The sequence below is a fragment of the Chiloscyllium plagiosum genome, unplaced genomic scaffold, assembly GCF_037043375.1.
Source record: "Chiloscyllium plagiosum isolate Xiang-an unplaced genomic scaffold, Cpla_swu_hap1 HiC_scaffold_47, whole genome shotgun sequence".
Lineage (NCBI taxonomy): Eukaryota > Metazoa > Chordata > Chondrichthyes > Orectolobiformes > Hemiscylliidae > Chiloscyllium > Chiloscyllium plagiosum.
The window spans coordinates 3,094,235-3,119,814 of record NW_028270185.1 but is presented as its reverse complement, the minus strand read 5'-3'; the positions used below and the strand labels follow the sequence as shown (position 1 = coordinate 3,119,814).

The 25,580-nt window shown below is 47.3% G+C and overlaps 1 protein-coding gene across 1 annotated transcript in view; it reads right to left on the bottom strand.

Annotated features, from left to right (window-relative positions):
- Nucleotides 1-9,251: 9,251 nt before the first annotated feature.
- LOC122542678 (EH domain-containing protein 2-like) overlaps nt 9,252-25,580 on the bottom strand; it is a 56,771-nt gene continuing 40,442 nt past the window's right edge. The window contains exons 4-5 of the mRNA XM_087984024.1: nt 15,392-15,556; nt 9,252-12,271 (exon numbers count right to left, since the gene is read on the bottom strand). Of these exons, the coding sequence (XP_087840150.1) occupies nt 11,732-12,271; nt 15,392-15,556 (705 nt within the window). The 3' untranslated portion in view covers nt 9,252-11,731. The remainder of the gene's footprint in view (nt 12,272-15,391; nt 15,557-25,580) is intronic.

Here is a 25,580-nt window from a genome sequence, read left to right as displayed (position 1 = left end):
CTTGTGCATGTCCAAGGAATAGTACCCAGGGGAGTCTACGTCTCTCCAGGGAGATGGTTACTGAGCCGCTGCAGGATGACCTGTGCCCCATTTCAATCCCTTTGCCTCCGGATCCTACCAAATATCTATCGGTGAAAAATGAGTGTATCTCTCTTGAGGAGGTGATTCCCTCGTGGTATTATTGCTGTACTGTTAATCCATGCCCCATCACCCTTGTGAGGATGGGGGAGAAGCATTGAAACATATTAATTTGGGGCAGAAAATATCCCACTCATCCCCTCAGACTTGCTCGACCATTCAATAAAATCATGGCTGTTTGTGTTTCAAATTCCTCCTTCTTATCTACACCCGATGACCCTGTATTCCATGGCTGAGCAAGAATGTATCCCAACAAAAAACAGAAATTGCTGGAGAAACCCGGTAGCTCTGTGGAGAGAGAAAGCAGAGTTTACATTTTGGGTCCAGTGACCATTCTTCAAAAGAATCTAGCCAGTGCACCCCGCTACGTTGTGCCCGGCACTAATCTCATGCCGATTCTGGTATCAAAACTCAGCCTCTGGTTATTCATCCAGTTTCACCACAGAGAGGGGCATAATCCAGCAGTTCCCTTTCACTGGCACTGGCAAGGTAAAACACATTAGTCCACTTCATAAGACAAGAGCCTGTGGTGTTGGAGGTCATATATTATTGTATAGAGGACTGGCTAACAAATAGAAGACAGAGAGGTGGGATAAAGGGGATGACCTGTAACTAGTGCAGTGCTGGTACGGATCAGAAAGTAGTGAATTTATTTAATTTGGATCTATCAGTGTTACAGTGAGGGGTGTGGGGTATATCAGAATATTACAATGAGTGGTGTGGGGTAAATCAGTGTTACAGGGAGTGGTGTGGGGTATATCAGAATATTACAGTGAGGGGTGAGGGATATATCAGTGTTACAGGGAGTGGTGTGGGGTATATCAGAATATTACAGTGAGGAGTATATCAGTGTTACAGTGAGGGGTGTGGGGTATATCAGTGTTACAGGGAGTGGTGTGGGGTATATCAGTGTTACAGTGAGGGGTGTGGAGTATATCAGAATATTACAGTGAGGGGTGTGGGGTATATCAGAATATTACAGTGAGGAGTATATCAGTGTTACAGTGAGGGGTGTGGGGTATATCAGAATATTACAGTGAGGAGTATATCAGTGTTACAGTGAGGGGTGTGGGGTATATCAGTGTTACAGGGAGTGGTGTGGGGTATATCAGAATATTACAGTGAGGGGTGTGGGGTATATCAGAATATTACAGTGAGTGGTGAGGGGTATATTAATATTACAGTGAGGATGTGGGGTATATCAGAATATTACAGTGAGTGGTGTGGGATCTATCAGTGTTACAGTGAGGGGTGTGGGGTATATCAGTGTTACAGGGAGTGGTGTGGGGTATATCAGAATATTACAGTGAGTGATGTGGGATATATCAGAACATTACAGTGAGGGGTGTGGGGTATATCAGAATATTACAGTGAGGGGTGTGGGGTATATCAGTGTTACAGTGAGGGGTGTGCTGTATATCAGAATATTACAGTGAGGGGTGTGGGGTATATCAGAATATTACAGTGAGTGATGTGGGATATATCAGAACATTACAGTGAGGGGTGTGGGGTATATCAGAATATTACAGTGAGGGGTGTGGGGTATATCAGTGTTACAGTGAGGGGTGTGCGGTATATCAGAACATTACAGTGAGGGGTGTGCAGTATATCAGAATATTACAGTGAGGGGTGTGGGGTATATCAGTGTTACAGTGAGGGGTGTGCGGTATATCAGAATATTACAGTGAGGGGTGTGGGGTATATCAGAATATTACAGTGAGTGGTGAGGGGTATATCAGAACATTACAGTGAGTGGTGAGGGGTATATCAGAACATTACAGCGATGGGTGTGGAGTATATCAGAATATCACAGTGAGGGGTGTGGGATATATCGGCATATTTCGAAGAGGGGTGTAGAGTATATCTGAGTGTATATGCTGTCCAGCAGAAAGTCAGCTTATGGAATAGTGGCTGTGTCTCTGAGTCCCATTTCTTCCTGCTGTCGGGTGAATGGATTGGCACAGATGAGCCTTCCCCAGTATCATCGACTGACTGGTTTGAGCAGTCGATGGAGGGCTGCAGCCGTTGTAATCTGACCCAGAGAAAAAGGCACGTTATTGCTGTAATATTACAGTGAGGGGTGTGGGGTATATCAGAATATTACAGTGAGTGGTGAGGGGTATATTAATATTACAGTGAGGATGTGGGGTATATCAGAATATTACAGTGAGTGGTGTGGGATCTATCAGTGTTACAGTGAGGGGTGTGGGGTATATCAGTGTTACAGGGAGTGGTGTGGGGTATATCAGAATATTACAGTGAGTGATGTGGGATATATCAGAACATTACAGTGAGGGGTGTGGGGTATATCAGAATATTACAGTGAGGGGTGTGGGGTATATCAGTGTTACAGTGAGGGGTGTGCTGTATATCAGAATATTACAGTGAGGGGTGTGGGGTATATCAGAATATTACAGTGAGTGATGTGGGATATATCAGAACATTACAGTGAGGGGTGTGGGGTATATCAGAATATTACAGTGAGGGGTGTGGGGTATATCAGTGTTACAGTGAGGGGTGTGCGGTATATCAGAACATTACAGTGAGGGGTGTGCAGTATATCAGAATATTACAGTGAGGGGTGTGGGGTATATCAGTGTTACAGTGAGGGGTGTGCGGTATATCAGAATATTACAGTGAGGGGTGTGGGGTATATCAGAATATTACAGTGAGTGGTGAGGGGTATATCAGAACATTACAGTGAGTGGTGAGGGGTATATCAGAACATTACAGCGATGGGTGTGGAGTATATCAGAATATCACAGTGAGGGGTGTGGGATATATCGGCATATTTCGAAGAGGGGTGTAGAGTATATCTGAGTGTATATGCTGTCCAGCAGAAAGTCAGCTTATGGAATAGTGGCTGTGTCTCTGAGTCCCATTTCTTCCTGCTGTCGGGTGAATGGATTGGCACAGATGAGCCTTCCCCAGTATCATCGACTGACTGGTTTGAGCAGTCGATGGAGGGCTGCAGCCGTTGTAATCTGACCCAGAGAAAAAGGCACGTTATTGCTGCAACGTCTACACCAACTGACTGTTTGTGATTAGAACAGGGAGCAGGGCCCCAGTGGCCTGGCCAGTGTTGGAACTCTGTCCTGCTGCAGCTGAGGAATTATGGATCCTGGCGCAGCACATTGCTGCATTTTGGCCACGGTGAGTCAGTCCATGAGTCAGATCATCCGTTTGTCTGCTCCAAACTCCTGTCAGTCCCAATCTCAGGAACATTATTAGGAAAATGTGTGCAATAGGAAGGAGTGGATAAAGCCATTCTTTATCTTGTTTTGTCCAAATTCTGGGAGTTAGAACAAAAATATTTAAGGAAACACTGAATAACTGGCACTTGGTGCTTTTTCTTTCAACTCTTAACCCCTTCCTCTCATTTGTGGTTTGTGTATCTAATTTTTTTCCCCTTTTTATGTAATTAATTCCTTAAGCATTTTATAGTGCCTCCCTCCTCATTAACCACTGTTCCCATTCCTGATCTCACCCTGTGTTAAAATCAAAACTGATCTGTAGGTTTTTATTCCTACCTTCCCTCGTCTGTTGAATTTACTCTGGAGCAGTGTTGAGTTACCACACTTAATTTAAACACAGACACGTCTCTTTAGAAAACACTTAAGGAATGGCCCAGTGATTTCCTAATGGTTAGGTTACCATTTGACCAACTGACCTGTCAATGGAGCAGGGTTCATATGATTATTTGAGTGACATGGTGACTCAGTGGTTAGCACTACTGTCCTCGGGACTCGGGTTCAATTCCAGCCTTGGGCGGAGTTTGCACATTCTCCCCATGTGGGTTTCCTCCCACAGTCCAAATATGTGCAATTTAGGGTGGATTGACCATAGGAAATTGCCCGATAGTGTCCAGGGATGCGCAGGCTAGGTGGTTTAGCGCGGGAGATGCAGGATTACAAGGATGGGGGGGGGAGGGGGATGGTGGTGGTGGTGAGTCTGGTTGGGATGCCCTTTAGAGAGTCAGTGTGGGCTCAGTAACCTGCTGTCACACTGTCAGGATTATATAATCTCTACCATTCATGTTTCATACTCATTGTCAGTAAGGTGAGTCCAGCACTGAGGGAACTACAGCCCAGTTATGATTAGATTAGATTCCCTACAGCATGGAAACAGGCCCTTCAGCCCAACCAGTCCACACCGACCCTCCAAAGAGTAAGCCACCCAGACCCATTCCCCCTGAATGTCACATCTAACACTATGGGCAATTTAGCACGGCCAATTCACCAGACGGTGCACATCTTTGGACTGTGGGAGGAAACCGGGGCACCCGGAGGAAACCCACACAGACACGGGGAGAGTGTGCAAACTCCAGTCAGACAGCAGAGGCTGGAATCGAACCCGGATTCCTGGTGCTGTGAGGCAGCAGTGCTAACCACTGAGCCACCCTTATAGGGGTATCCGTTCTAATGTCTGAGTGTTGCTGTTGCCTGAGGAATGTGGTAATTGCAAAGAAACTGAATTTTTGCTATTAACAAGCTCAGCAACAGTAATTCATGAAAGAAGTCTGATTCAAGGTCAGCCCTCCAGCTTCCTCCTTGTCGGACAATAGTCCTTTCTTCACTTGATGCTGTCCTCAGCCTGGTGTTAAACTCCAGAGTGATGACAGTGAGGGAGAGGTATTGTTCATGTCTGTCGTTAGGGGCTTTAGAAATCCTGAAAGTTCAATGCTGACTGATCAGTATTGACGTCAGGAAGAACATCCCTACGCAGAGGAGCAGAAATCTGCAACTCTCGCCACCTCTTTGAAAAAAGCTGTTGAGACAGGTCAACTGAAAGTGTCAAGATTAAGACGTTAAAAATAAATTGTTTGAAAAGGATGATGTAATCCAGTTGGAAGGCGGAGTTAACATGCGGTTCAACCATGGTTTAATTGAGTGACAGAACTGGCCCCACAGGTAGAAAGGCCTCCCCTATTGCAGTGTTCCCAAATGATGTGATAAATGTACTCTTATGAATGAGATAGTTCTAACCTCTGGAGTGTTTAAAGTTAAGGCGATTAGTGTCTTTCCCAAACTGGGAAATGAACAGTTGATATCCCAGAGTCTGTAGAATGTGTTGTTCAAGCAGTTTCTGCTGGGACCTGTTCCAACACAGCTCCTGTCTGTAATGAGAACGCCCCTTTATGAGCAGAACCCTTATCACAGGGATGAAGCACATGTTGTGATTAGAAAGGAATGTGAGGGATAATAGCAGGAAGCTAGACGGACACATTAACTTACTCACTCTCTGATATAATCTACAGCTGCCTGCTTCTGAACTGAAAGCCCAACAAAGGCCGCCCCAGCCAATCCTCTGAACTGACGTTAATAAAGATTCACTAGAAAATCGAGTTGGGGTGGCACGGTGGCTCAGTGGTTAGCACTGCTGCCTCCCAACGCCAGGGACCCAGGTTCGATTCCAGCCTCGGGTGACTGTCTGTGTGGAGTTTGCACGTTCTCCCAGTGTCTGCGTGGGTTTCCTCTGGGTGCTCCGGTTTCCTCCCACAATCCAAAGATATGCAGGTTAGGGTGGATTGGCCATGCAACATTGCCCATAGTGTTCAGTGCATTAGTCAGAGGGAGGTGGGTCTGGGTGGGTTACTCTTCGGAGGGTCGGTGTGGACTTGTTGGGCCAAATGGCTTGTTTTCACACTGTAGGGAATCTAATCGAATCAAAACCTTACTTTCCTTGCACTTTACACTAGTTCCATGTCCCAGAGCACTTTATCTGCTGTGTATTACATAGACTGAAGTGCAGTCATTTGTTGGGGATGCAGCAGTGAATTTGTGCAGAGCAAGCTCCCACAAGTAGCAATGATGTGGCAGTGCCAGTGTTGGACTAGGGTGGACAAAGCCAGAATTCACACCACACCAGGTTATAGTCCAACCTGTCATGTGATTTCTGACAAATACCAAAGTGATAGCTGACCAGGTCATCTTATTTAAGTAATGCTGAGTGATTAATATTGTCCTCATGTTCCCTTCTCCACTGTGAATACTGGCTCTAGGATTCTTTTGCATTCCCCTGAGAGTTAATGTCTCATCCAAAGATTCCATGCTATACATCTCTATGAGTCAGTGGCACCTCTGGCAGTGTAGCACCCCCTCGGGGCTGAGCTGAGACACTCAGCTTGGATTTTTTTTAATGCTTGGGTGTCCAGAGTGGGTTTTGAACACAGAACCTGACTCCACAGTGAGTGTGTTACTGATACACTGATACATCGGAACATAGGGCTCAGGGAGCTGAATGTACAGTGGGCTGTTTACACTCAGGGATGTGTAAGCATTGGAATTGTAGCCAGATAAGTCTTAGCACTGTTGGCCGATGGATTAAAAATTGCTCCCACTGCACCAAGCGATGACAGTTGATCCTCTGGAAGTAGTGCCACCGAAATGTCCACTTGAGAGCCAGTTTAATGTTTCTTCCAAACGATCACACCCCCAACAAAACACGGGATGGACAGATCCAGCAAATGTAGGCTCTAATCCGCAAGCTCCCCCACACTCAGCCTCTCATTTCAGATATCTTTCATCCTCCAACATCCCAGGGTTAAGGAGGAGTGTGGTGCTGGAAAAGCACAGCAGGTCAGGCAGCATCCGAGGGGCAGGAGAGTCAGCGTTTTGGGAAAAAGCCCTTCATCAGGAATGAGGGCCAGGGGCTGACAGATAAATGGGGGGGGGGGGGAGGGGCGGGAGGTAGGTGGGGGATGAGATAAATGGGAGGGGGAGGGAGAGATAAATGGGAGGGGGAGGGGGAAGGTAGGTGAGGGTGAGATAAATGGGAGGGGGAGGGGGAAGGTAGGTGAGGGTGAGATAAATGGGAGGGGGAGGGGGAAGGTAGGCGAGGGTGAGATAAATGGGAGGGGGAGGGGGAAGGTAGGTGAGGGTGAGATAAATGGGAGGGGGAAGGTAGGTGAGGGTGAGATAAATGGGAGGGGGAGGGGGAAGATAGATGAGGGTGAGATAAATGGGAGGGGGGGGGAGGTTGGGGGTGAGAGATAAATGGGAGGGGGAGGGGGGGAATAGATAAATGCAAAGCAGAAATTTACCAATGTTCCTGCTCCTTGTAGCAATGCAGTGGAAGTTGGGATGCCATCACAGTCGAATATCCCTGATTGTTTTGGGCGTGATACTGCCAACACTCAGGACATTGCAGCTCAGCAGCTTCAGGAGAGAAACAGACAAGACAAAAGGCAAACCTTTCAGACAAGAACAAGCAAATGATTGTGAGACAGGAGTGGCTGATTTACTGTGTGTGCTTTAATTAGGAATCAATTATACACGAGAACTCATTCGTTGGAATGAAATGAGACAGGGATCAGACAGGGAAAGTAGGGAGTAAAACCACACAAAGCAGTGATAGCTACAGTGTATCTGTCTACAGTGAGCGAAACATAAACCATGATATTGTTGAGGATATATTCAATAAACATTTATATATGGTAAGTCTAAACTTTTAACTCATAACAGACTGCATAGATAGTCTTCCTGCAAGAGTTAATTAGAATTACTTCAAACCACACTTGGAATCAAAGAAAGAATTGATCTCCTCACCCCTCTGACCCACACCTTTCAGTGGAAGGTGTAATGTTGATTACTACACCATTTACAGTCACCGGGATGGTTGAAGTAACTAGTACAGATGTATTTAAACTGGACAAACAAATGAGGGAGAAGGGAAAGAGGGTTATGATAGTTTTAGATAGTTGGACAAGAGCATAAGCATTGGCATGGACTGACTGGGCCAAATGGCCTGCTCTGATCTGTATAGCCCATGGGGAGGGTTCAGAAAAGATTTACCAAGATGTTGCCAGGAATGGAGGGTTTGAGTTATAAGGAGAGGTTGGATAGGCTCAGACTTTGTTCACTGGAGTGTAGGAGGTTGAAGGGTGACCTATGGAGGTTTTTAAAATCATGAAGGGTATCGATAAAGTGAATGACGAGAGCCTTTTCCCTAAACTTGGGGAGTTGAAAGTTTTGAAAAGGACAAGGGCAACCTTTTTTACACAGTGATCCTCATGGGACATAGATAAGCTGCAGAGTTGGGCTGAGAGATGGCAAATGGAATTTAATGTGGAAAAGTGTGAGGTGATTCACTTTGGAAGGAGTAAGAGGATTCCAGAGTACTAGGCTAATGGTAAGATTCTTGGTAGTGTAGACGAGCAGAGAGATCTTGGTGTCCATGTACATAGATCCCTGAAAGTTGCCCCCCAGGTTGATAGGGTTGTTTAGAAGTCATATGGTGTGTTAGCTTTTATTAGCACAGGGATAGAGTTCCAGAGCCACAAGGTCATGATGCAGGTGTACAAAACTCTGGTGCGGCTGCAGTTGGAGTATTGTGTGCAGTTCTGGCCACCGCATTCTAGGAAAAATGCGGAAGCTTTGGAAAGAGTTCAGAGGAGATTTATTAGGATGTTAGCTCGTATGGAGGGAAGGTCTTATGAGGAAAGGCTGAAAGACTTGAGACTGTTAGAAGAAGGTTGAGAGGTGACTTAATTAAGACATACAAGATAATCAGAGGGTTAGATAGGGTGGACAGTGAGAGTCTTTTTCCTCGGATGGAGATGGCTAGCACGAGGGGGCATAGCTTTAAACTGAGGAGTGATAGATATAGGACAGATGTCAGAGGTAGTTTCTTTACTCAGAGAGTAGTAGGGGCATGGAATGCCCTGCCTGCAACAGTAGTAGACTCACCAAATTTAAGGGCATTTAAATGGTCATTGGATATGGACAAGAATGGAATAGTGTAGGTTAGATGGGCTTCAGATTGGTTCCACAGGTCGGCGCAACATCGAGGGCCGAATGGCCTGTACTGCGCTGGAATGTTCTATGTGTGTGGAATGAACTGCCAAAGGATGTGGTGAATGTGGGGACAGTTACAATTTTAAAAAGACATTTGGATAAGTACATGAATAGGAAAAGTTTGGAGGGATATGGGCCAGGAGCAGGTAGGTAGGAACGAGTTTAGTTTAGGAATGTGGTCAGCATGGACTGGTTGGGCCGAAGGGTCTGTTTCCAAGCTGTGTGACTTTGACTCTACGTAAGCTGATGAACACATTCAGAATACCTCAGCCTCCAGTAATTGAAGATTAATCTCAAAACAAAAAGAGTTTTTAAAAATACTCTTTTAACGCTGTTTATTGTGATAAAAAACAGGTCAGAGAACAACATTCCAAAGAGTCAGTATTCCTTTAGAGAACTTGAAAGGATTAACATTCCCAAGACAATATTCCATCCTGTATGAGCCTGCAATGAGTCAGAAAAACAATTATTTTTTCTCTTCTCAGTGCAAACAATTAATAATATACCTTTAAAAGCTTTTCACCAATGTCTCCTCTACACTGCACGGTCACAGAGGAACCCAGAACACCCCCCCCCAGACACACGCACACACGCACACACACACGCACACACACACATACAAACAGGTTGGCCCCTTGTATACACAACCTTGCAAACAGAATTAAGGGCTTTGCATCTACATCCTCCAGGCAACTCCAAAACCAAAACCTGTGAGTATCTCGGTCTTCACCTTAATTGTCTTCAGACAATGTGGTCATTATACGTCTTTTCCCCAGGGTGGGCGAGTCCAGAACTAGAGGGCATAGACGTCAGGGTGAGGGGGGGGAAGATTTAAAAGGGAGCTGAGGGACAACTTGTTCACAGAGAGGGTAGTGGGTGTGTGGAATGAGCTGCCAGAGGAAGTGGTGGAGGCTGGTACAATGACAACATTTAATAGGCATCTGGATGGGTATATGAATAGGAAGGGTTTAGAGGGATATGGGCCAAATGGGACTAGATTAGGTTCGGATATCTGATCATACTTTGATGCCATCAGGTGAACAGTTTTGAAGGTTTGGCCAAATAAATCCATTTCTGGAGTGTGAGGGTCTGAAAAGGGATTTGAGAAGCAGGATCCCTGATTGAATCAGTCAAAGAAGGGATGTGTTTAATGGGAGAGTGTGAGGACTGCAGATGTTGGAGATCAGAGCTGAAAATGTGTTGCTGGAAAAGCATGAGCCCTTCGTCAGGCCCGAAACATTGATTCTCCTGCTCCCTGGATGCTGCCTGACCTGCTGCGCTTTTCCAGCAACACATTTTTCAGCTCTGATCTCCAGCATCTGCAGTCCTCACTTTCTCCTAGAAGATTTTAACCTACTGCGAATCCTCTTGCAAGGATGCCTTCCTTGAAGAAGCTCGCTTCCTCCCTCATGTGTTTAATGGGGACTGACAGAATGTTTAATTCTCAATTCTCTGCTCTGTTACAGGAATGGGTTGACCTGTAGTGCTCTCTGACTTGATCTGTTTTCTTTGAATTAGCTTTGTTTATTAATTGTAAAATTAATCGAGGTGAGGAAATGTCAGCCAACAGCAAAAACAATACAAGTGAAATACACGGTGAGCAGATAGAGCTGGGTTGTTAGTTCATTAGAGCATAAGCTGCAAATGCCACTTCTGTGTGAGCAGCAGGTTTATTGAATTTGTTCTTTGGTAGTTCAGGGATAAGAGGTTAGAAGTGCAACAGGAGTTACTACACACTGACATGTAAGGTGAACCCTGTATCCGGAGCACCAGAGCCAATGTTAACCCAGAATATCGATACAAATGTGTATAAGCAGTTTTAAACGATAATATTTCCATAATACTTTATAAACATCAACATGGCCTGCATCTTCCATTTGAGGGAGACATTCCAAGTTGGCGGATGTGTGTTTCTTAGTGATAGGGGGCTGTGATTATTCCACGCCGGAGAGGTCATGTTCCTGAGCTTTGGACAGGGGTGAGCGCACTCAAGTATTCAAGTGAGAGGAATGGACAAGTTGTTAAATAACTAATTTTGATCTTCAGACCAAATCACGGTCCTGGAACGACGCTCTAGCCACAGGGACAATGAGCGAGAGTGATTCTTGTTTGGATTGGGTTGGGGAGCTAAATTACCTGGAGCCTACTCGATATGGTGATGGGTGAATACATTTAGTCTGCTATTGTTCTTTGCTGAGGATAGCTGTGAGGCATCACAGACCTGGTGTGCACAGTAAAATAGGCGTTAAAGTGCTTTCTGAATAATTACTGAGATTTCTGAGGCAATTGGACCAGCAAGACCGATTTCTTTGGTGTCACAGACATTTTGTGAAAATACTACAGAAGCTAGATGCAATAACTTTTATGAGAAGCAGCCAGAACCAATGTGCGAGTGACAGTTATATCGTGAAGAAAGGACAGTTTCAGTCCCTGAAATACTGGGTTCGAACCATGATATATTATAACCCAGTTGGTAAAGACTTTTAAGCAACAGAGTCCAACTTTACAAAAGACAATGTTTGAGTCTATGACCCTGGAGACAGTTGGGATTAGCACTACTCTTGAATAATTCAAAGGAGGACAAATTCACTGATCAGCCAAATGAAATAACTTTCCTTATTGGTTTGGTTTAACAGTAGCTAAGGAATCTCCTTTACACAATCCAACCCTCCCCACCCTCCATTCAGCCCAACAGTCCCTCCTGTCTCCAGAACATAGTCTGCTGCAATCAATGGAATTGTCAAACTCCTAACTGAATCCGTTGGCCCCGAGGAAGAATTGCCCTTCCTCCTTGCCTGTTACTCAGCGGATCCCACCTGCCGCCTCTTTGATGGAGGGACAAGGTAACCAGGTAACTCGGTGGGAAGCCCATGGCCATCCAGCTTAACCTCAATGAGATGATTAGCCAAGGCAAATTCTTCATCATCCAGCATTCCATCCTGATCGACATCGGAAAGTTTCCAGATCCTCCCGAGGACGGAGTTTGGTAGCTTGGTCGTGATCATCCAATTCTTGGCCTTCATCCCATTGATCTTGCCATCCATCGGTGACAGATTGTAGAAAATTTCGTCGTACTTTGGCTTATCCTTCGTGACAACCCATTCATCATCGTCGTCTGCTCCCTCACAGGTTCCATCTGCAATGCCTTCAACAAATGGCCCATTGGAGGTCCCGTCAAACGCACCACCATGGACCAACTGTTCTGGCATCTCCAACTCCTCCTGTCTCACCAAAGGCATCAGCTTAGCGACATCGTAGGTGAGCATATGATCCAGCTCATCCATCATCTTGGGCTTGAGGGAAGGGAACTTTGAGAAGTCATGGACCCGGAGCTGCTCCTGAAGAAATGACACATTCATTTGGATTAGTGTGAGTCTGACACATTCAGCCCAGCCCCACCCCGACCCAACATCACCCCACCACAACACCGGCAGAGTTACATCCTCCTAACGTCATTCCGAGCCAGCTTATCCGCTCAGAAATCCACATTCACATCTTGTTTGTCTCGAACATTGCTAATACCAGCAGGTTAGTGGCCCCTCAAAGCTCACTCCACCGTGCAGTATGATCGTGTCTGATCATCAAGCTCAGTATCCTGTTCCCAGTTCCTCTGGGCTCTTTGAGTGTAAAGAACTGTATCTGTATCCCAGTTGAGATTGGGCCTATTTACAGAGATGGATAGAGAACTGTGTGGCAAACACGAGACAAAGATTAGGAATAAAGAGGCAATGAATGATCATGATTGATAAGAGATTTACCAGGATGTTCCCGGGGACAGGCTGGATAAGCTGGGATATTTTTCACTGGAACTTAAGAGACCGAGGGATGACCTTGGAGAGGTTTATAAAATCATCAGGGGTATTCATGAGGTGAATAACAGGTGTCTTTTCCCTAGAGTGGGGGATTTCAAGACTAGGGGATATACTGTTAAGGTGAGAGGAAAAAGATTTAAAAACAACTTGAGGGGTAATTTTTTTATTTTACACAGAGTGATTCATGTGTGGAACGGACTGCCAGAGGAAGAGGTGGATGTGGGTGCAGTTACAGTGTTTAAAAGATGTTTGGATAAGGATATGAATAGAGAAAAGTGAGGACTGCAGATGCTGGAGACCAGAGTTGAAAAATGTGATGCTGGAAAAACACAGCAGGCCAGGTAGCATCCGAGGAGCAGGAGAATCGACGTTTCGGGCATAAGCCCTTCTTCAGGAATGAAGGGCTTATGCCCAAAACGTCGATTCTCCTGCTCCTCGGATGCTGCCTGGCCTGCTATGTTTTTCCAGCACCACATTTTTCAACTAAGGACATGAATAGGAAAGGTTTGGAGGGATATGGGCCAGGAGCAGGCAGGTGGGACTTGTTAAGTTTGGGATTATGTTCGGCTTGGACTGAAGGATCTGATTCTGTGCTGCACAACTTGGACGTAATCAATGGATCTTTTTCCCAGTGACAGGCAATGGCTAGTGGGGTCCCTCATGGATCAGTACTTGGACCCCAGCTATTTGTGGTATTTACTATGGATGTAGATCAGGGGAACTAAATGTAATAATTCCAACTTTGCAGATGACACAAAGCTGGTGGGGACAGTGAGATATGAGGAGAATGCACCGAGGCTTCAGTGTGATTTGGTCTGGCTGAGTCAGCGGCCAAATGCCTGGAAGACGCAGGAGATAAGTGGATAAAGGAGGATTGTCCAGTTTGGTAATAAAAACAGAAAGGTAGGCTATCTGAATATCGATAGATGGGGGAAAGGGGGAGGTGTAACAAGACCTGGGTATCCTGTAGACCAGTCGCTGAGGGTAAGCATGGAGGTACAGCGGGTGATGAAGAAGGCAAATGGGATGTTGGCGTTCAGAGTGAGAGAGTTTGAGACCAGGAGCAGGGATGTCTTGCTGCAATTGTACAGGGACCTGGTGAGACCACACAGTACTGTGTGCAGTTTTGGTCTCCTTATCTCAGGAAGGATGTTCTGGCGATGGAGGGGGTACAACAAAGGGTTACCAGACCGATTCCTGGGATGGCAGGATTGACGTATGAGGAGAGACTGGATCAGTTAGGACTGTATTCACTGGAGTTCATAAGAATAAGGGTTAATTCCATTGAAGCCTATAAAATTCTAACAGCACTAGACAAGTTAAATGGAAGAAGGAGATTCTTAGTGACTGGAAGGTTCAGAACCACGGGGTCACAGTCTAATGATACAGGGGTGGCCATTTCTGACAGATACAAGGAGAAATGTTTTCACCCAGAGAGTGGGGAGCCTGGGGCATTCCCTGCCCCAGAAAGTGGCAAGGCTAAAACATTGAATGCTTTCAGGAAGGAATTACATGTTTTCTTAGGGTTAAAGGGATCAAAGGATATGGGGATAAAGTGGGAACAGGGGCCTGAGATGGGTGATGACTTTTGATCATTTTGAATATGGATCAGGCTTGAAGGGCCAAATGGACTACTCTGTTTTCGTTCCTTATGTTTCTTCACTGTCATTGGGTCAAAATCCTGGAAATAATAGCTCTCTCCCCTCCATTACAGACATTTACTCCACACGCTGCATCCGAAAGGCTAAGAGCACTGTGGAAGACCCCAGACACCCCTCACTCAAACTCTTCTCCCTCCTGCCATCTGGCAGAAGATATCTAAGCACTCAGTCTGTCTCGGCCAGACTGTGCAACAGTTTCTTCCACAAAGCCATCAGGCTCCTTAACACAGTATGATCAGACTCTTTCCCATCTGAAATTCTCTGCATGACTTTGAATTGCTGCTAGAAAAATGCCCATTATTTATCATTCTTCTGTTACACTGGAACTTGCGGGTTTTGCACTTTATGCCGTGTGCGATTGTGTAGTTTGTGCTGTCCATGTAGCACCCTCAGTCCTGGAGGAACGCTGTCTCGTTTTAACTGGATCAGTTGTATATGGTAGAAATGACAAATAAAAGTTACTCTGCTACCACGGGTACACCTAAACCCGAGGACGACACTGATTCAAGAAAGCAGCTCACTATCACCTTCTGCAGGGCAACTAGGGATAGGCAATTAATGCCTGCCCAGCCAGGAATGGCCATGTGCTGAGAACACATTTTTTTACAAAGATGGCTGGTTGATCTGGGCAAGGAATTAGATGAAGGAGCTGCCCACGACTAAAATATTACCACAGAATTCCATCGGCAGTTAGAATAGGATCATTATTCCCAGAACAAAATCCTGCAGGTTCTGGGAATCTGAAATAAAAGCAAAACAACTCTGGAAAAGGACCTGTGCAGGGCAATGGAGTGAAATGTTTCTGGTGACAACAGTTCTGTTGATGGGTTAGAGTTAGAACAGATGCTTTGTCATGATAGAGGGGGTTTCTGATTAACTGCAGAACACAGACACATGAGGAGACACAAAGGAACAGAGAGGTTACTTTCACAAATATCGTTTTTTCCCCCTGCCCCTCACCCGAGTGGAATGAGATGGGACTGACCTGCATCCTTTCAAAGTCTGGGAAATCTCCTGCTGAGATGTGGTGCTCCAACTGGATGTTCCTGAAGATCTCTGGCAGATTGGAGATCAGCTGCTTCTTCTTATTCTCCTTCCTGAGGACACCGCGCATTTCCTTCTTCAGGTAGCTCATGATATAGGCATGGACCTGGAGCAGGAGACAGGAACATCACTTATAACATCCAGGAGAAAGTGAGCATTGCACATGCTGGAGATCAGAGTCCAAAAGTGTGGCACTGGAAAAGCACAGTGGGTGAGGCAGCATCTGAGGAGCAGGAGAGTCAACGTTTAGGGTAGAAACTTGATGAAGGGCTTATGCCCAAAATGTTGACTCTCCTGCTCCTTAGATTCTGCCTGACCTGCTGTGTTTTCCAGTGCCACACTTCTTTGGCCTTCAAAATATCTGCTGAGCAGTGGTTCCTACTACCCAAGAGGCCAGGGTGACAGAGACAGTGGCTAAATGATCCAATCAGATCCACCCACTTGAAATTCAGCATTGGGACCTCCAGAAGCCAATCAGATAGCAGCACCTCCAAAGTTACATTGAGCCAACCAGGCAGTATGATCCCCAGTGTTAAACTGAGCCAGAGAGCAGGATCCTCAGTGTTAAATTGAGCCAATCAGACAACATGATCCCCAGTGTTAAATTGAGCCAATCAGACAACATGATCCCCAGTGTTAAATTGAGCCAATCAGACAACAGGATCACCAGTGTTAAATTGTGGCTGGCTTGCTGGGTCTGTATTGTCTGCACTTTTGTATGTAACAGTACTGTCTAATGTACAACTCTCACTGCTGTTGTCTCCTTATATCTTTGTGAAACTGGGATTTGAGGTTTGTCCTCATGTCCCTGTAAACTGTTTGAATGGTAGGGTTTGGGGCCTGGCTTTGCTGCTCCTCTCCCTTTTAAAATTGCTGTCTCTTGTATGTAACTGCAAATGTAACTGTTTGTTGTAAACTGTTTTTGAAATTTGTTTAATAAAATAAAAAAAAATAAAAAAATTAAATTGTGGCTGATCTCTATCTCAGCTCCAATTCACCAGATGTTGTTCCATACTCTTTGATCTTATTCAGCATTCCCAGTTTCCACCAGCACATCCTGGATGCCTCCCGATCCCCGGATCCTAAATTGTCAAATTCCTTTCCTACTGCTCTCCACCTGTCTATCCTCCTTTAAGGCATTCCTTAAAATTTAAATCATTGTCCAAAATAACCAGAGAAAATAGGGGCAAGGATAGGCCATTGAATCTGCAGTGCCTTTCAACATGATCCTCTATCTCAATACCACACTCGCACTCTCTCCCCATATCCCCTGTCTCTCTCACCTCTAGAAATCTGCCTTTTAAATATATTCAGTTACTTGGCTTTCCTGTCTCCTATCACCTTGAAAAGTGTGGGGCTAGAAAAGCTACAGCAGATCAGGCAGCATCCGAGGAGCAGCCCGACCTGCTGTTCTTTTCCAGCACCACTTTTCGACTCTGATCTCCAGCATCTGTAGTCCTCATTTTCCCCTGTCACCTGGCCACACAGGTTCACAGCTTTCAGAGTGAAGACATTTCTCCTCATCTCAGTCCTAAATGGTCAACCATGTATCCTTTTTGGTTACTTGTCCTGTTTTCTCTTCACATGATCATGGTCATTGAGTCATTCAGCACAGAAAAAGACCCTTCAGTCCAACCAGTCCATGCCATCCATAATCCCAAACTAAATTAGAGCCACCTGCCTGCACTTGGCCAACATCTCTGGGACACCCGCACCAATCAACCACACCGCCCTGTGGCCCAAACATTTCAACTCCCCCTCCCACTCTGCCGAGGACATGGAGGTCCTGGGCCTCCTTCACCGCTGCTCCCTCACCACCTGATGCCTGGAGGAAGAACGCCTTATCTTCCGCCTCGGAACACTTCAACCCCAGGGCATCAATGTGGACTTCACCAGTTTCCTCATTTCTCCTTCCCCCACCTCACCCCAGTTCCAAACTTCCAGCTCAGCACTGTCCCCATGACTTGTCCTACCTGCTTATCTTCTTTTCCACCTATCCAACCCACCCTCCTCCCTGACCTATCACCTTCATCCCCTCCCCCACTCACCTATTGTACTCTATGCTACTTTCTCCCCACCCCCACCCTCCTCTAGCTTATCTCTCCACTCTGCAGGCTCTCTGCCTTTATTCCTGATGAAGGGCTTTTGCCTGAAACGTTGATTTTCCTGCTCCTCGGATGCTGATTGAACTGCTGTGCTTTTCCAGCACCACTCTAATCCATAATCTGGTTTCCAGCATCTGCAGTCATTGTTTTTACCATATCCCTCCAAACCTTTCCTATTCATGGACTTATCTAAATGTCTTTTAAATGTTGTAACTGTGCCCATATCCACCACTTCCTCTGGCAGCTCATTCTACAAAACAAACCAAAATTGCCCTGCATATCCTTTTTAAATTTTTCTGCTCTCACCTTTAAAATATGACCTCTAAGTTTTGAAATCCCAAACCCTTGGGGAAAAGATACCTGCCATTCATTTCATCTACACCCCTCATGATTTTGTTTTTGCCTTATAACAATTCTGAGAAGTGTCTTGGGAGGATTTTCCCCGCTGTGGCAAATGGTAAAATTTGTATTCAATACAAATCCAGAATTAAAATAGCAAACACACCCCACTTCCAATTGTCATAAAGAAACTATCCTGTAGGAAAGGGAATCTCCCATCCTCAGCCAGTCTGACCTACATGTGACTCCAGACCCACAGTGATGTGGGTGACACTTAGTTACCCTCTGAAATAGCCAAGGAAGACTGCGTTCAAGAGGTAGTCAGGAATGAGCATCGAATACTGACTCAACAATGTCGCTAAAGTCCCAAGAACTTGTAAAAAATATAAACGGGCTGGGAGGAAACTCATGTGGCCCAGAAACAGCAGCATGCGGCAGATGGGACAAATGGTCTCTTTCCGTGATGGAAATGCTATGGGATTGTAATAAAACCAATGTTTAGTGGTAGCACAGTGTAAGCTGGATAGTCACATCACCAGGTTGCAGGAGGAGTTTGACTGGGCTAACAAGACAGCTGAGAAATCCAAATAAAATCAATCAGAGCAGACAGGCATAGACCACTGCTTACAGGATGTTGGCCATGAGGCACTGACGTTAGCAGCTTCCTCAAAGGCTGGGATAGATTATAAATTAGGCCCCCAGCACAACTGCACAGCTTTCAGTGCTGCTTTCATCAAGTTGCCCAGTTGTGTAACGGGGAAACACCCGCCACTGCCCATTTCTTTTTAAAACAATTCACAATAACTGTTAAATAGTTTAACTCTCACAGAACCTTTCTGACATCCAGCCAAACAATCCACAACATGCAACACCATTCCACTCACTGCACAGCCCTGACAGGCTGCAGGACCTCAAACAGCCTCCAGGGCTCTGCTCAAACTCAGTGCAATACTACCTCAGCCCTGACCCTCCGACAGTGCGGCACTCCCTCACCACTGACCCTCTAACAGTGCGGCGCTGCCTCAGCCCTGACCCTCCGACAGTGCGGCACTCCCTCACCACTGACCCTCTAACAGTGCGGCGCTGCCTCAGCACTGACCCTCCGACAGTGCGGCACTCCCTCAGCACTGATCCTCCGACAGTGCGGCACTCCCTCAGCACTGACCCTCCGACAGTGCGGCGCTGCCACAGCACTGACCCTCCGACAGTGCGGCACTCCCTCACCACTGACCCTCTAACAGTGCGGCGCTGCCTCAGCACTGACCCTCCGACAGTGCCCACTCCCTCAGCACTGACCCTCCGACAGTGCGGCGCTGCCTCAGCACTGACCCTCTGACAGTGCGGCACTGCCTCAGCACTGACCTTCCGACAGTGCGGCGCTCCCTCAGCACTGACCCTCCGACAGTGCGGCACTGCCTCAGCACTGACCTTCCGACAGTGCGGCACTCCCTCAGCACTGATCCTCCGACAGTGCGGCACTCCCTCAGCACTGATCCTCCGACAGTGCGGCACTCCCTCAGCACTGACCCTCCAACAGTGCGGCACTCCCTCAGCACTGACCCTCCGACAGTGCGGCACTCCCTCAGCACTGATCCTCCGACAGTGCGGCGCACCCTCAGCACTGACCCTCCGACAGTGCGGCACTCCCTCAGCACTGACCCTCCAACAGTGCGGCACTCCCTCAGCACTGACCATCCGACAGTGCGGCACTCCCTCGGCGCTGACTGTCCGACAGTGCCCACTCCCTCAGCACTGACCCTCCGACAGTGCGGCACTCCCTCAGCATTGACCCCCCGACAGTGCGGCACTCCCTCAGCACTGACCATCCAACAGTGCGGCACTCCCTCAGCGCTGACTGTCCAACAGTGCCCACTCCCTCAGCACTGACCCTCTGACAGCGCGCACTCCCTCAGCACTGACCCTCTGACAGTGCGACACTCCCTCCGCACTGACCCTCCGACAGTGCGGCATTCCCTCAGCACTGACAACCGACAGTGCGGCGCTCCCTCAGCACTGACCCTCCGACAGTGCGGCGGTCCCTCAGCAGTGACCCTCCGACAGTGTGGCGGTCCCTCAGCAGTGACCCTCCGACAGTGCGGCACTCCCTCAGCAGTGACCCTCCGACAGTGCGGCGGTCCCTCAGCACTGACCGTCTGACAGTGCCCACTCCCTCAGCACTGACCCTCCGACAGTGCAGCACTCTCTCAGCACTGACCCTCCGAATGTGCGGCACTCCCTCGGCAGTGACCCTCCGACTGTGCCCACTCCCTCAGCACTGACCCTCCAACAGCGCGGCACTCCCTCAGCACTGACCCTCCGACAGTGCGACACTCCCTCAGCATTGACCCTCTGACAGTGCGACACTCCCTCAGCACTGACCATCCGACAGTGCGGCACTCCCTCAGCACTGACCCTCCAACAGAGCAACACTCCCTCAGCACTGACCCTCCAACAGTGTGGCACCCCCGCAGCACTGACCCTCCGACTGTGTGGCACTCCCTCGGCACTGACCCTCCAACAGAGCAACACTCCCTCAGCACTGACCCTCCGACAGTGCGGCACTCCTTCAGTACTAACCATCCGACAGTGCGGCACTCCTTCACCACTGACCCTCTGACAGTGCGGCACTCCCTCAGCACCGCATTTGGAGTGCCAGCCTGGATATTGTACTCCTGCAGTGGGTCCTGAGCCCATGACTTTCTGAGCGAGAGGCGAGCAAGATACCCCCCAGAGTCAATCTGCCAAATTGCCCACTCAGAGCCCAACGTGCAGCTCTGTGAAGACCACATTACTGTTAGCAAAGGCTTCGCCTGTTTGTCATGAGTTATTTTAATTAACACAGACTCTGTTGGAGAGAAGTCCAAACATGCCTTAGATTATATTTTTGGCACATTAACAAAAATGTTGGAGTTCTGAGAAGCTGCTCCTTACAGCTGGGTCCAAGCAACAGCATTGGACAAGAAAGAAAAGGGAACGGTTCTCTTTGAATCATAGAATCCCTACAGTGTGGAAGTAGGCCATTCAGCCCATCCACATTAACCTTCCCACCGAGACACACATTACCCTGTAACCTCACATATCCTGTGGCTAACTCACCTAACCTACACATCCATGGACATTATGGGCAATTTAGCACAGCCAATCCACCCTAACCTGCGAATCTTTATCATGGATTAATTGTTCTTGTGTTCGACTAGAAAACAAAAGTTTTGCCCAGCACATTTTTTTCCCCTTCAAAAGATCGACATCAAAGCGAGTGAGGAAATCAATTTATTTGTTCTACAAATAAACTTCGGGATTCCGTTTCATGTCAGCTCAGGAGGGTCAGAGATCAGTTCCTGCTCCTTCTGAACAAAGACATCAGTAACTGTCAGTAACCAGGATATTCCGAGGGCACTCTGTGGACTGATGGCCTACTCCTTGCTAGTTCTGAACCAGCCCTGCAGCTTGTAAATCCCTCCTCGGGTCCCAGTCTCCTCTGTCACTAACCAGCTCGGTCTCCGGGCTGCTGCTAATCCCTTTCTCTGTGGCCCACAGCATTATCCCAAACATTCGGAATTGGTTTCCATGAGGGAAATGATGGCCCTTTTTGTACCATCTGTCTGGGTCAGGAAGCAAGGAGGCATCAAAGGTCTGTGACGCGCCTTCCAAAGCAGCAACAGAGCCAGATAGAGATAATTTGGCAAAGCTTCCGTTCCTGCAGAATGTTCCGGAGGTGCAGATCAAGAGGCTATCTCTAGATTGTGAGGCTTGTTCACACATTTCACTGGTGCTCAATAACAATAAACCTGCCTGCAGCATTTATCCAGCTGCATCAAATAAAATCATTTCACTCGGACACCCTGCAGCCTTCAGGACTCAATATGGAATTTGATGGTTTTAGAGTGAAATAACTCCACAGAGATTGGTATCCTGTCGCCATGTCACCCTTTCTGTTATTCACTCACACGATGAGGGCGTCACTGGCTGGACCAGCATTTATTAATCTTTTATTCCTGATGAAGGGCGTTTGCCTGAAACGTCGATTTTGCTGCTCCTCGGATGCTGCCTGAACTGCTGTGCTCTTCCAGCACCACTGATCCAAAATCAGCATTTATTACCCCATCCCTAATTGCCCAGAGATGATTAAGAGTCAACCCTATTGCTGTGGATCTGGAGTCACGTGTAGGCCAGACCAGGTAAGGATGGCAGTTTCCTTCCCTGAAGAATGTTAGTGACCCAGATGGGTTTTTCCAACGATCAACAATGAATTCATGGTCATCACGAGACACTTAATTCCAGATTTTTATTGAATTCAAATTCCACGATCTGCTGTGGCAGGATTTGAACCTGCGTCCCCAGAACATTACCTGGATCTCTGGATTAACGGTCCAGTGACAATACCATCAGGCAATCGTCTCCCTGTGCGCAGTATGTGACACTGACCCAGCTAGCTCAGAGCTGGCTCCTCGACAGAGCAGAACCCCTGACTCTCCTGTTTATCTCCATCAGCCGGGGCTCCCTGACTGGACCAGATTAAAAGCCCCAATCAGGGAACCCATTCTGCAAGGTCCACCTGACCAACACCACCTGCATGTTCCCCTCCAAGACCTTCCCCATCCTGACTTGGAAGTATATATTCATTCCTTCAGTGTCGCTGGGTCAGAATCCTGGAACCCCCTCCCTAAGGGCATTGTGGGTCAACCCACAGCACACGGACTGCAGCGGTTCAAGAAGGCAGCTCACCCCCACCTTCTCAAGGGGCAATTAGGGATGGGCAATAAATACTGAGCCCAGCCAGTGACACCCTTGTCCCATGAGTGAATTAAAAAACTGTTTTAGCATAGCCAACCCATTTCAACCCACGCACGTTCCCCACCATCATCCATCCCTTTGACTTTATGACTGTTCATTCTCTCTGGGCTCCATCTCCCTGTATCTGCTCACTCCAGTTTTCAGCTTTTCCTCACTCTGACCAACTCTGAACAAGGGTCATGGAGTCGAAGAGATGTACAGCATGGAACAGACCCTTCGGTCCAACCCGTCCATGCTGACCAGATATCCCAACCCAATCTAGTCCCACCTGCCAGCACCCAGCCCATATCTTTCCAAACCCTTCCTATTCATATACCCATCCAAATGCCTCTTAAATGTTGCAATTGTATCAGCCTCCACCACATCCTCTGGCAGCTCATTCCATACACGTACCACCCTCTGCGTGAAAAAGTTGCCCCTTAGGTCCCTTTTATATCTTTCCCCTCTCACCCTAAACCTATGCCCTCTAGTTCTGGACTCCCCCATCCCAGGGAAAAGACTTTGTCTATTTATCCTATCTATGCCCCTCATAATTTTGTAAACCTCTATAGGTCACCCCTCAGCCTCTGACGCTCCAGGGAAAACAGCCCCAACCTGTTCAACCTCTCCCTGTAACACAGATCCTCCAACCCTGGCAACATCCTTGTAAATCTTTTCTGAACCATTTCAAGTTTCAAGGAAGGGTCACTGGACTCAAAGAGTTAATTCTGTTTTCTCTCTGCATATATGCTGCCAGACCTGTTGAGTTTGCCCAACACTGTCAATTTTTGTTTCAGATTTCTGGAAGGCTTTGTTAAATCACTGAGCATTCCCAATCACCCTGACTGAGGCCTAAAAGACCGGGGAAAAGGAACTACTGTGCTTGAAACTACTCTGTCATCAATAAGGTCCCGGCTGAGCGCGCTGTGGTTCCAACTCCACTGTCCTGTTCTCCCGAACCCCTGACTCCCCTATCCCTCAATACTAACTCTCTCTCTGACTCCCCTATCCCTCAACACTAACTCTCTCTCTGACTCCCTTAACCCTCAATACTAACTCTCTCTCTGACTCCCCTATCCCTCAAAACTAACTCTCTCTCTGACTCCCCTATCCCTCAATGCTAACTCTCTCTCTGACTCCCTTATCCCTCAAAACTAACTCTCTCTCTGACTCCCCTATCCCTCAAAACTAACTCTCTCTCTGACTCCCTTATCCCTCAATACTAACTCTCTCTCACTCCGTTATCCCTCAATACTTACTCTCTCTCTGACTCCCGTATCCCTCAATACTAACTCTCTCTCTGACTCCCCCATCCCTCAATACTAACTCTCTCTCTGACTCCCGTATCCCTCAATACTAACTCTCTCTCTAACTCCCCTATCCCTCAATACTAACTCTCTCTCTGACTCCCCTATCCCTCAATACTAACTCTCTCTGACTCCCCTATCCCTCAATACTAACTCTCTCTCTGAATCATGACTTTGAAGTGAGGGTGGACATTCCCAGTGTGGTTTTATGGAGTACTGCACTCTCAGAGTTACCAAGTTAAACAGACAACAGGTTAAAAGGTGGCCTCCTATGTCCTTTCAGGTGAGATTAAACGATTCCACGGCCATGATGTGAAAAGATGGGCTCAGTCACCTGGTTTGTGATGCAGGATGACACCAACATGGGTTCAATTCCCACCCCAGCTGAGGTTACCGTGAAGTTCCCATCTTCTTGTCATTACCCCTCACCTGAGGACTGACCCTGAGGTTAAATTCACCGCCGGACTCCCCCCTAATCAGGGAGCAGCCCAATGGGATTATGGGAAAGGCAGTGAGGTTCACTGCAAACAGAGTATTTAATCGTCTGTCACATGGCTGCTTGTGGGATCTTGCTGTGCACAAATTGGCTGTCATGTTTCCTACATGCAGCAGGGCTTACATTTCAAAAGGACATCATTGACTGTAAAGCACTTTGAGATATCATGAGGTTTGTATAGATGCATTTTATAATCATAAAAACCCTACAGTGTGGGAGCAGGCCAATCAGCCCATCGAGTCAATACCCACCCTCCAAAGGACATCCCACCTAGACCCACCCCATCACTGTAACCCCACATTTCCCATGGCTAATCCACCCCGACCTGCGCATCTTTGGGCTATGGGAGGAAACCCACACAGACCCAGGGAAAGGTACAAACTCCACACAGACGGTCACCCGAGGCTGGAATCGTACCCAAGTCCCTGATAATGTGAGGCATCAGTGCTAACCACTGAGCCATCGTGCTTTTTCCTGTTTTTGAAGATAGGAAGAGGTCAAAGATGATCAGAAACAGGGTCTCGGAGGAGAGCATCCTAAAAAAATAAAGATAACTATGACAGAAACAGAGAATCGGCCATGGTCATATTAAATGGTACAGCAGGGCTCGAAGGCTGAATGGCCAAATACTGCTGCTAGTTTCTACTTAACTGCGTCTCTGTGTTTCCACATTGGGATCATGACTAAAACAGTTACACCCAGGAGTATCAGGAAACCAGTGGAAAAGTAAATAAAAGGAAATTGAATAACAATTGTTTCCATTAAAGCAGGTTTGTGCCTCAGGAAGGTGGGTGATCTGGAGAGATATAAACCATGCCCCAGGCCTCACCCTGCTCTCTATGAACAGCACGGACAGAGGGAGGACTTGCTGCTGAATTTAAAAGCTGGGTTACACTGACAGCTGCAGCCTCTCACACAAAGGGTCATTAATTCTCTTTCTTTATTCTTTCATGGGATTGTGGGTGTTGCTGGCCGGCCAATCCTTAACTGGCCTTGAATCGAGTAGCTTGATCGGCCTTTTCAGAGGCAAAAGCCTGGGCCTCACCTGCGGTGGTGCTCCCAAACAACCGTAACAGGCTCCCCCATCACAGCTCCTTGCGCACCCTCACC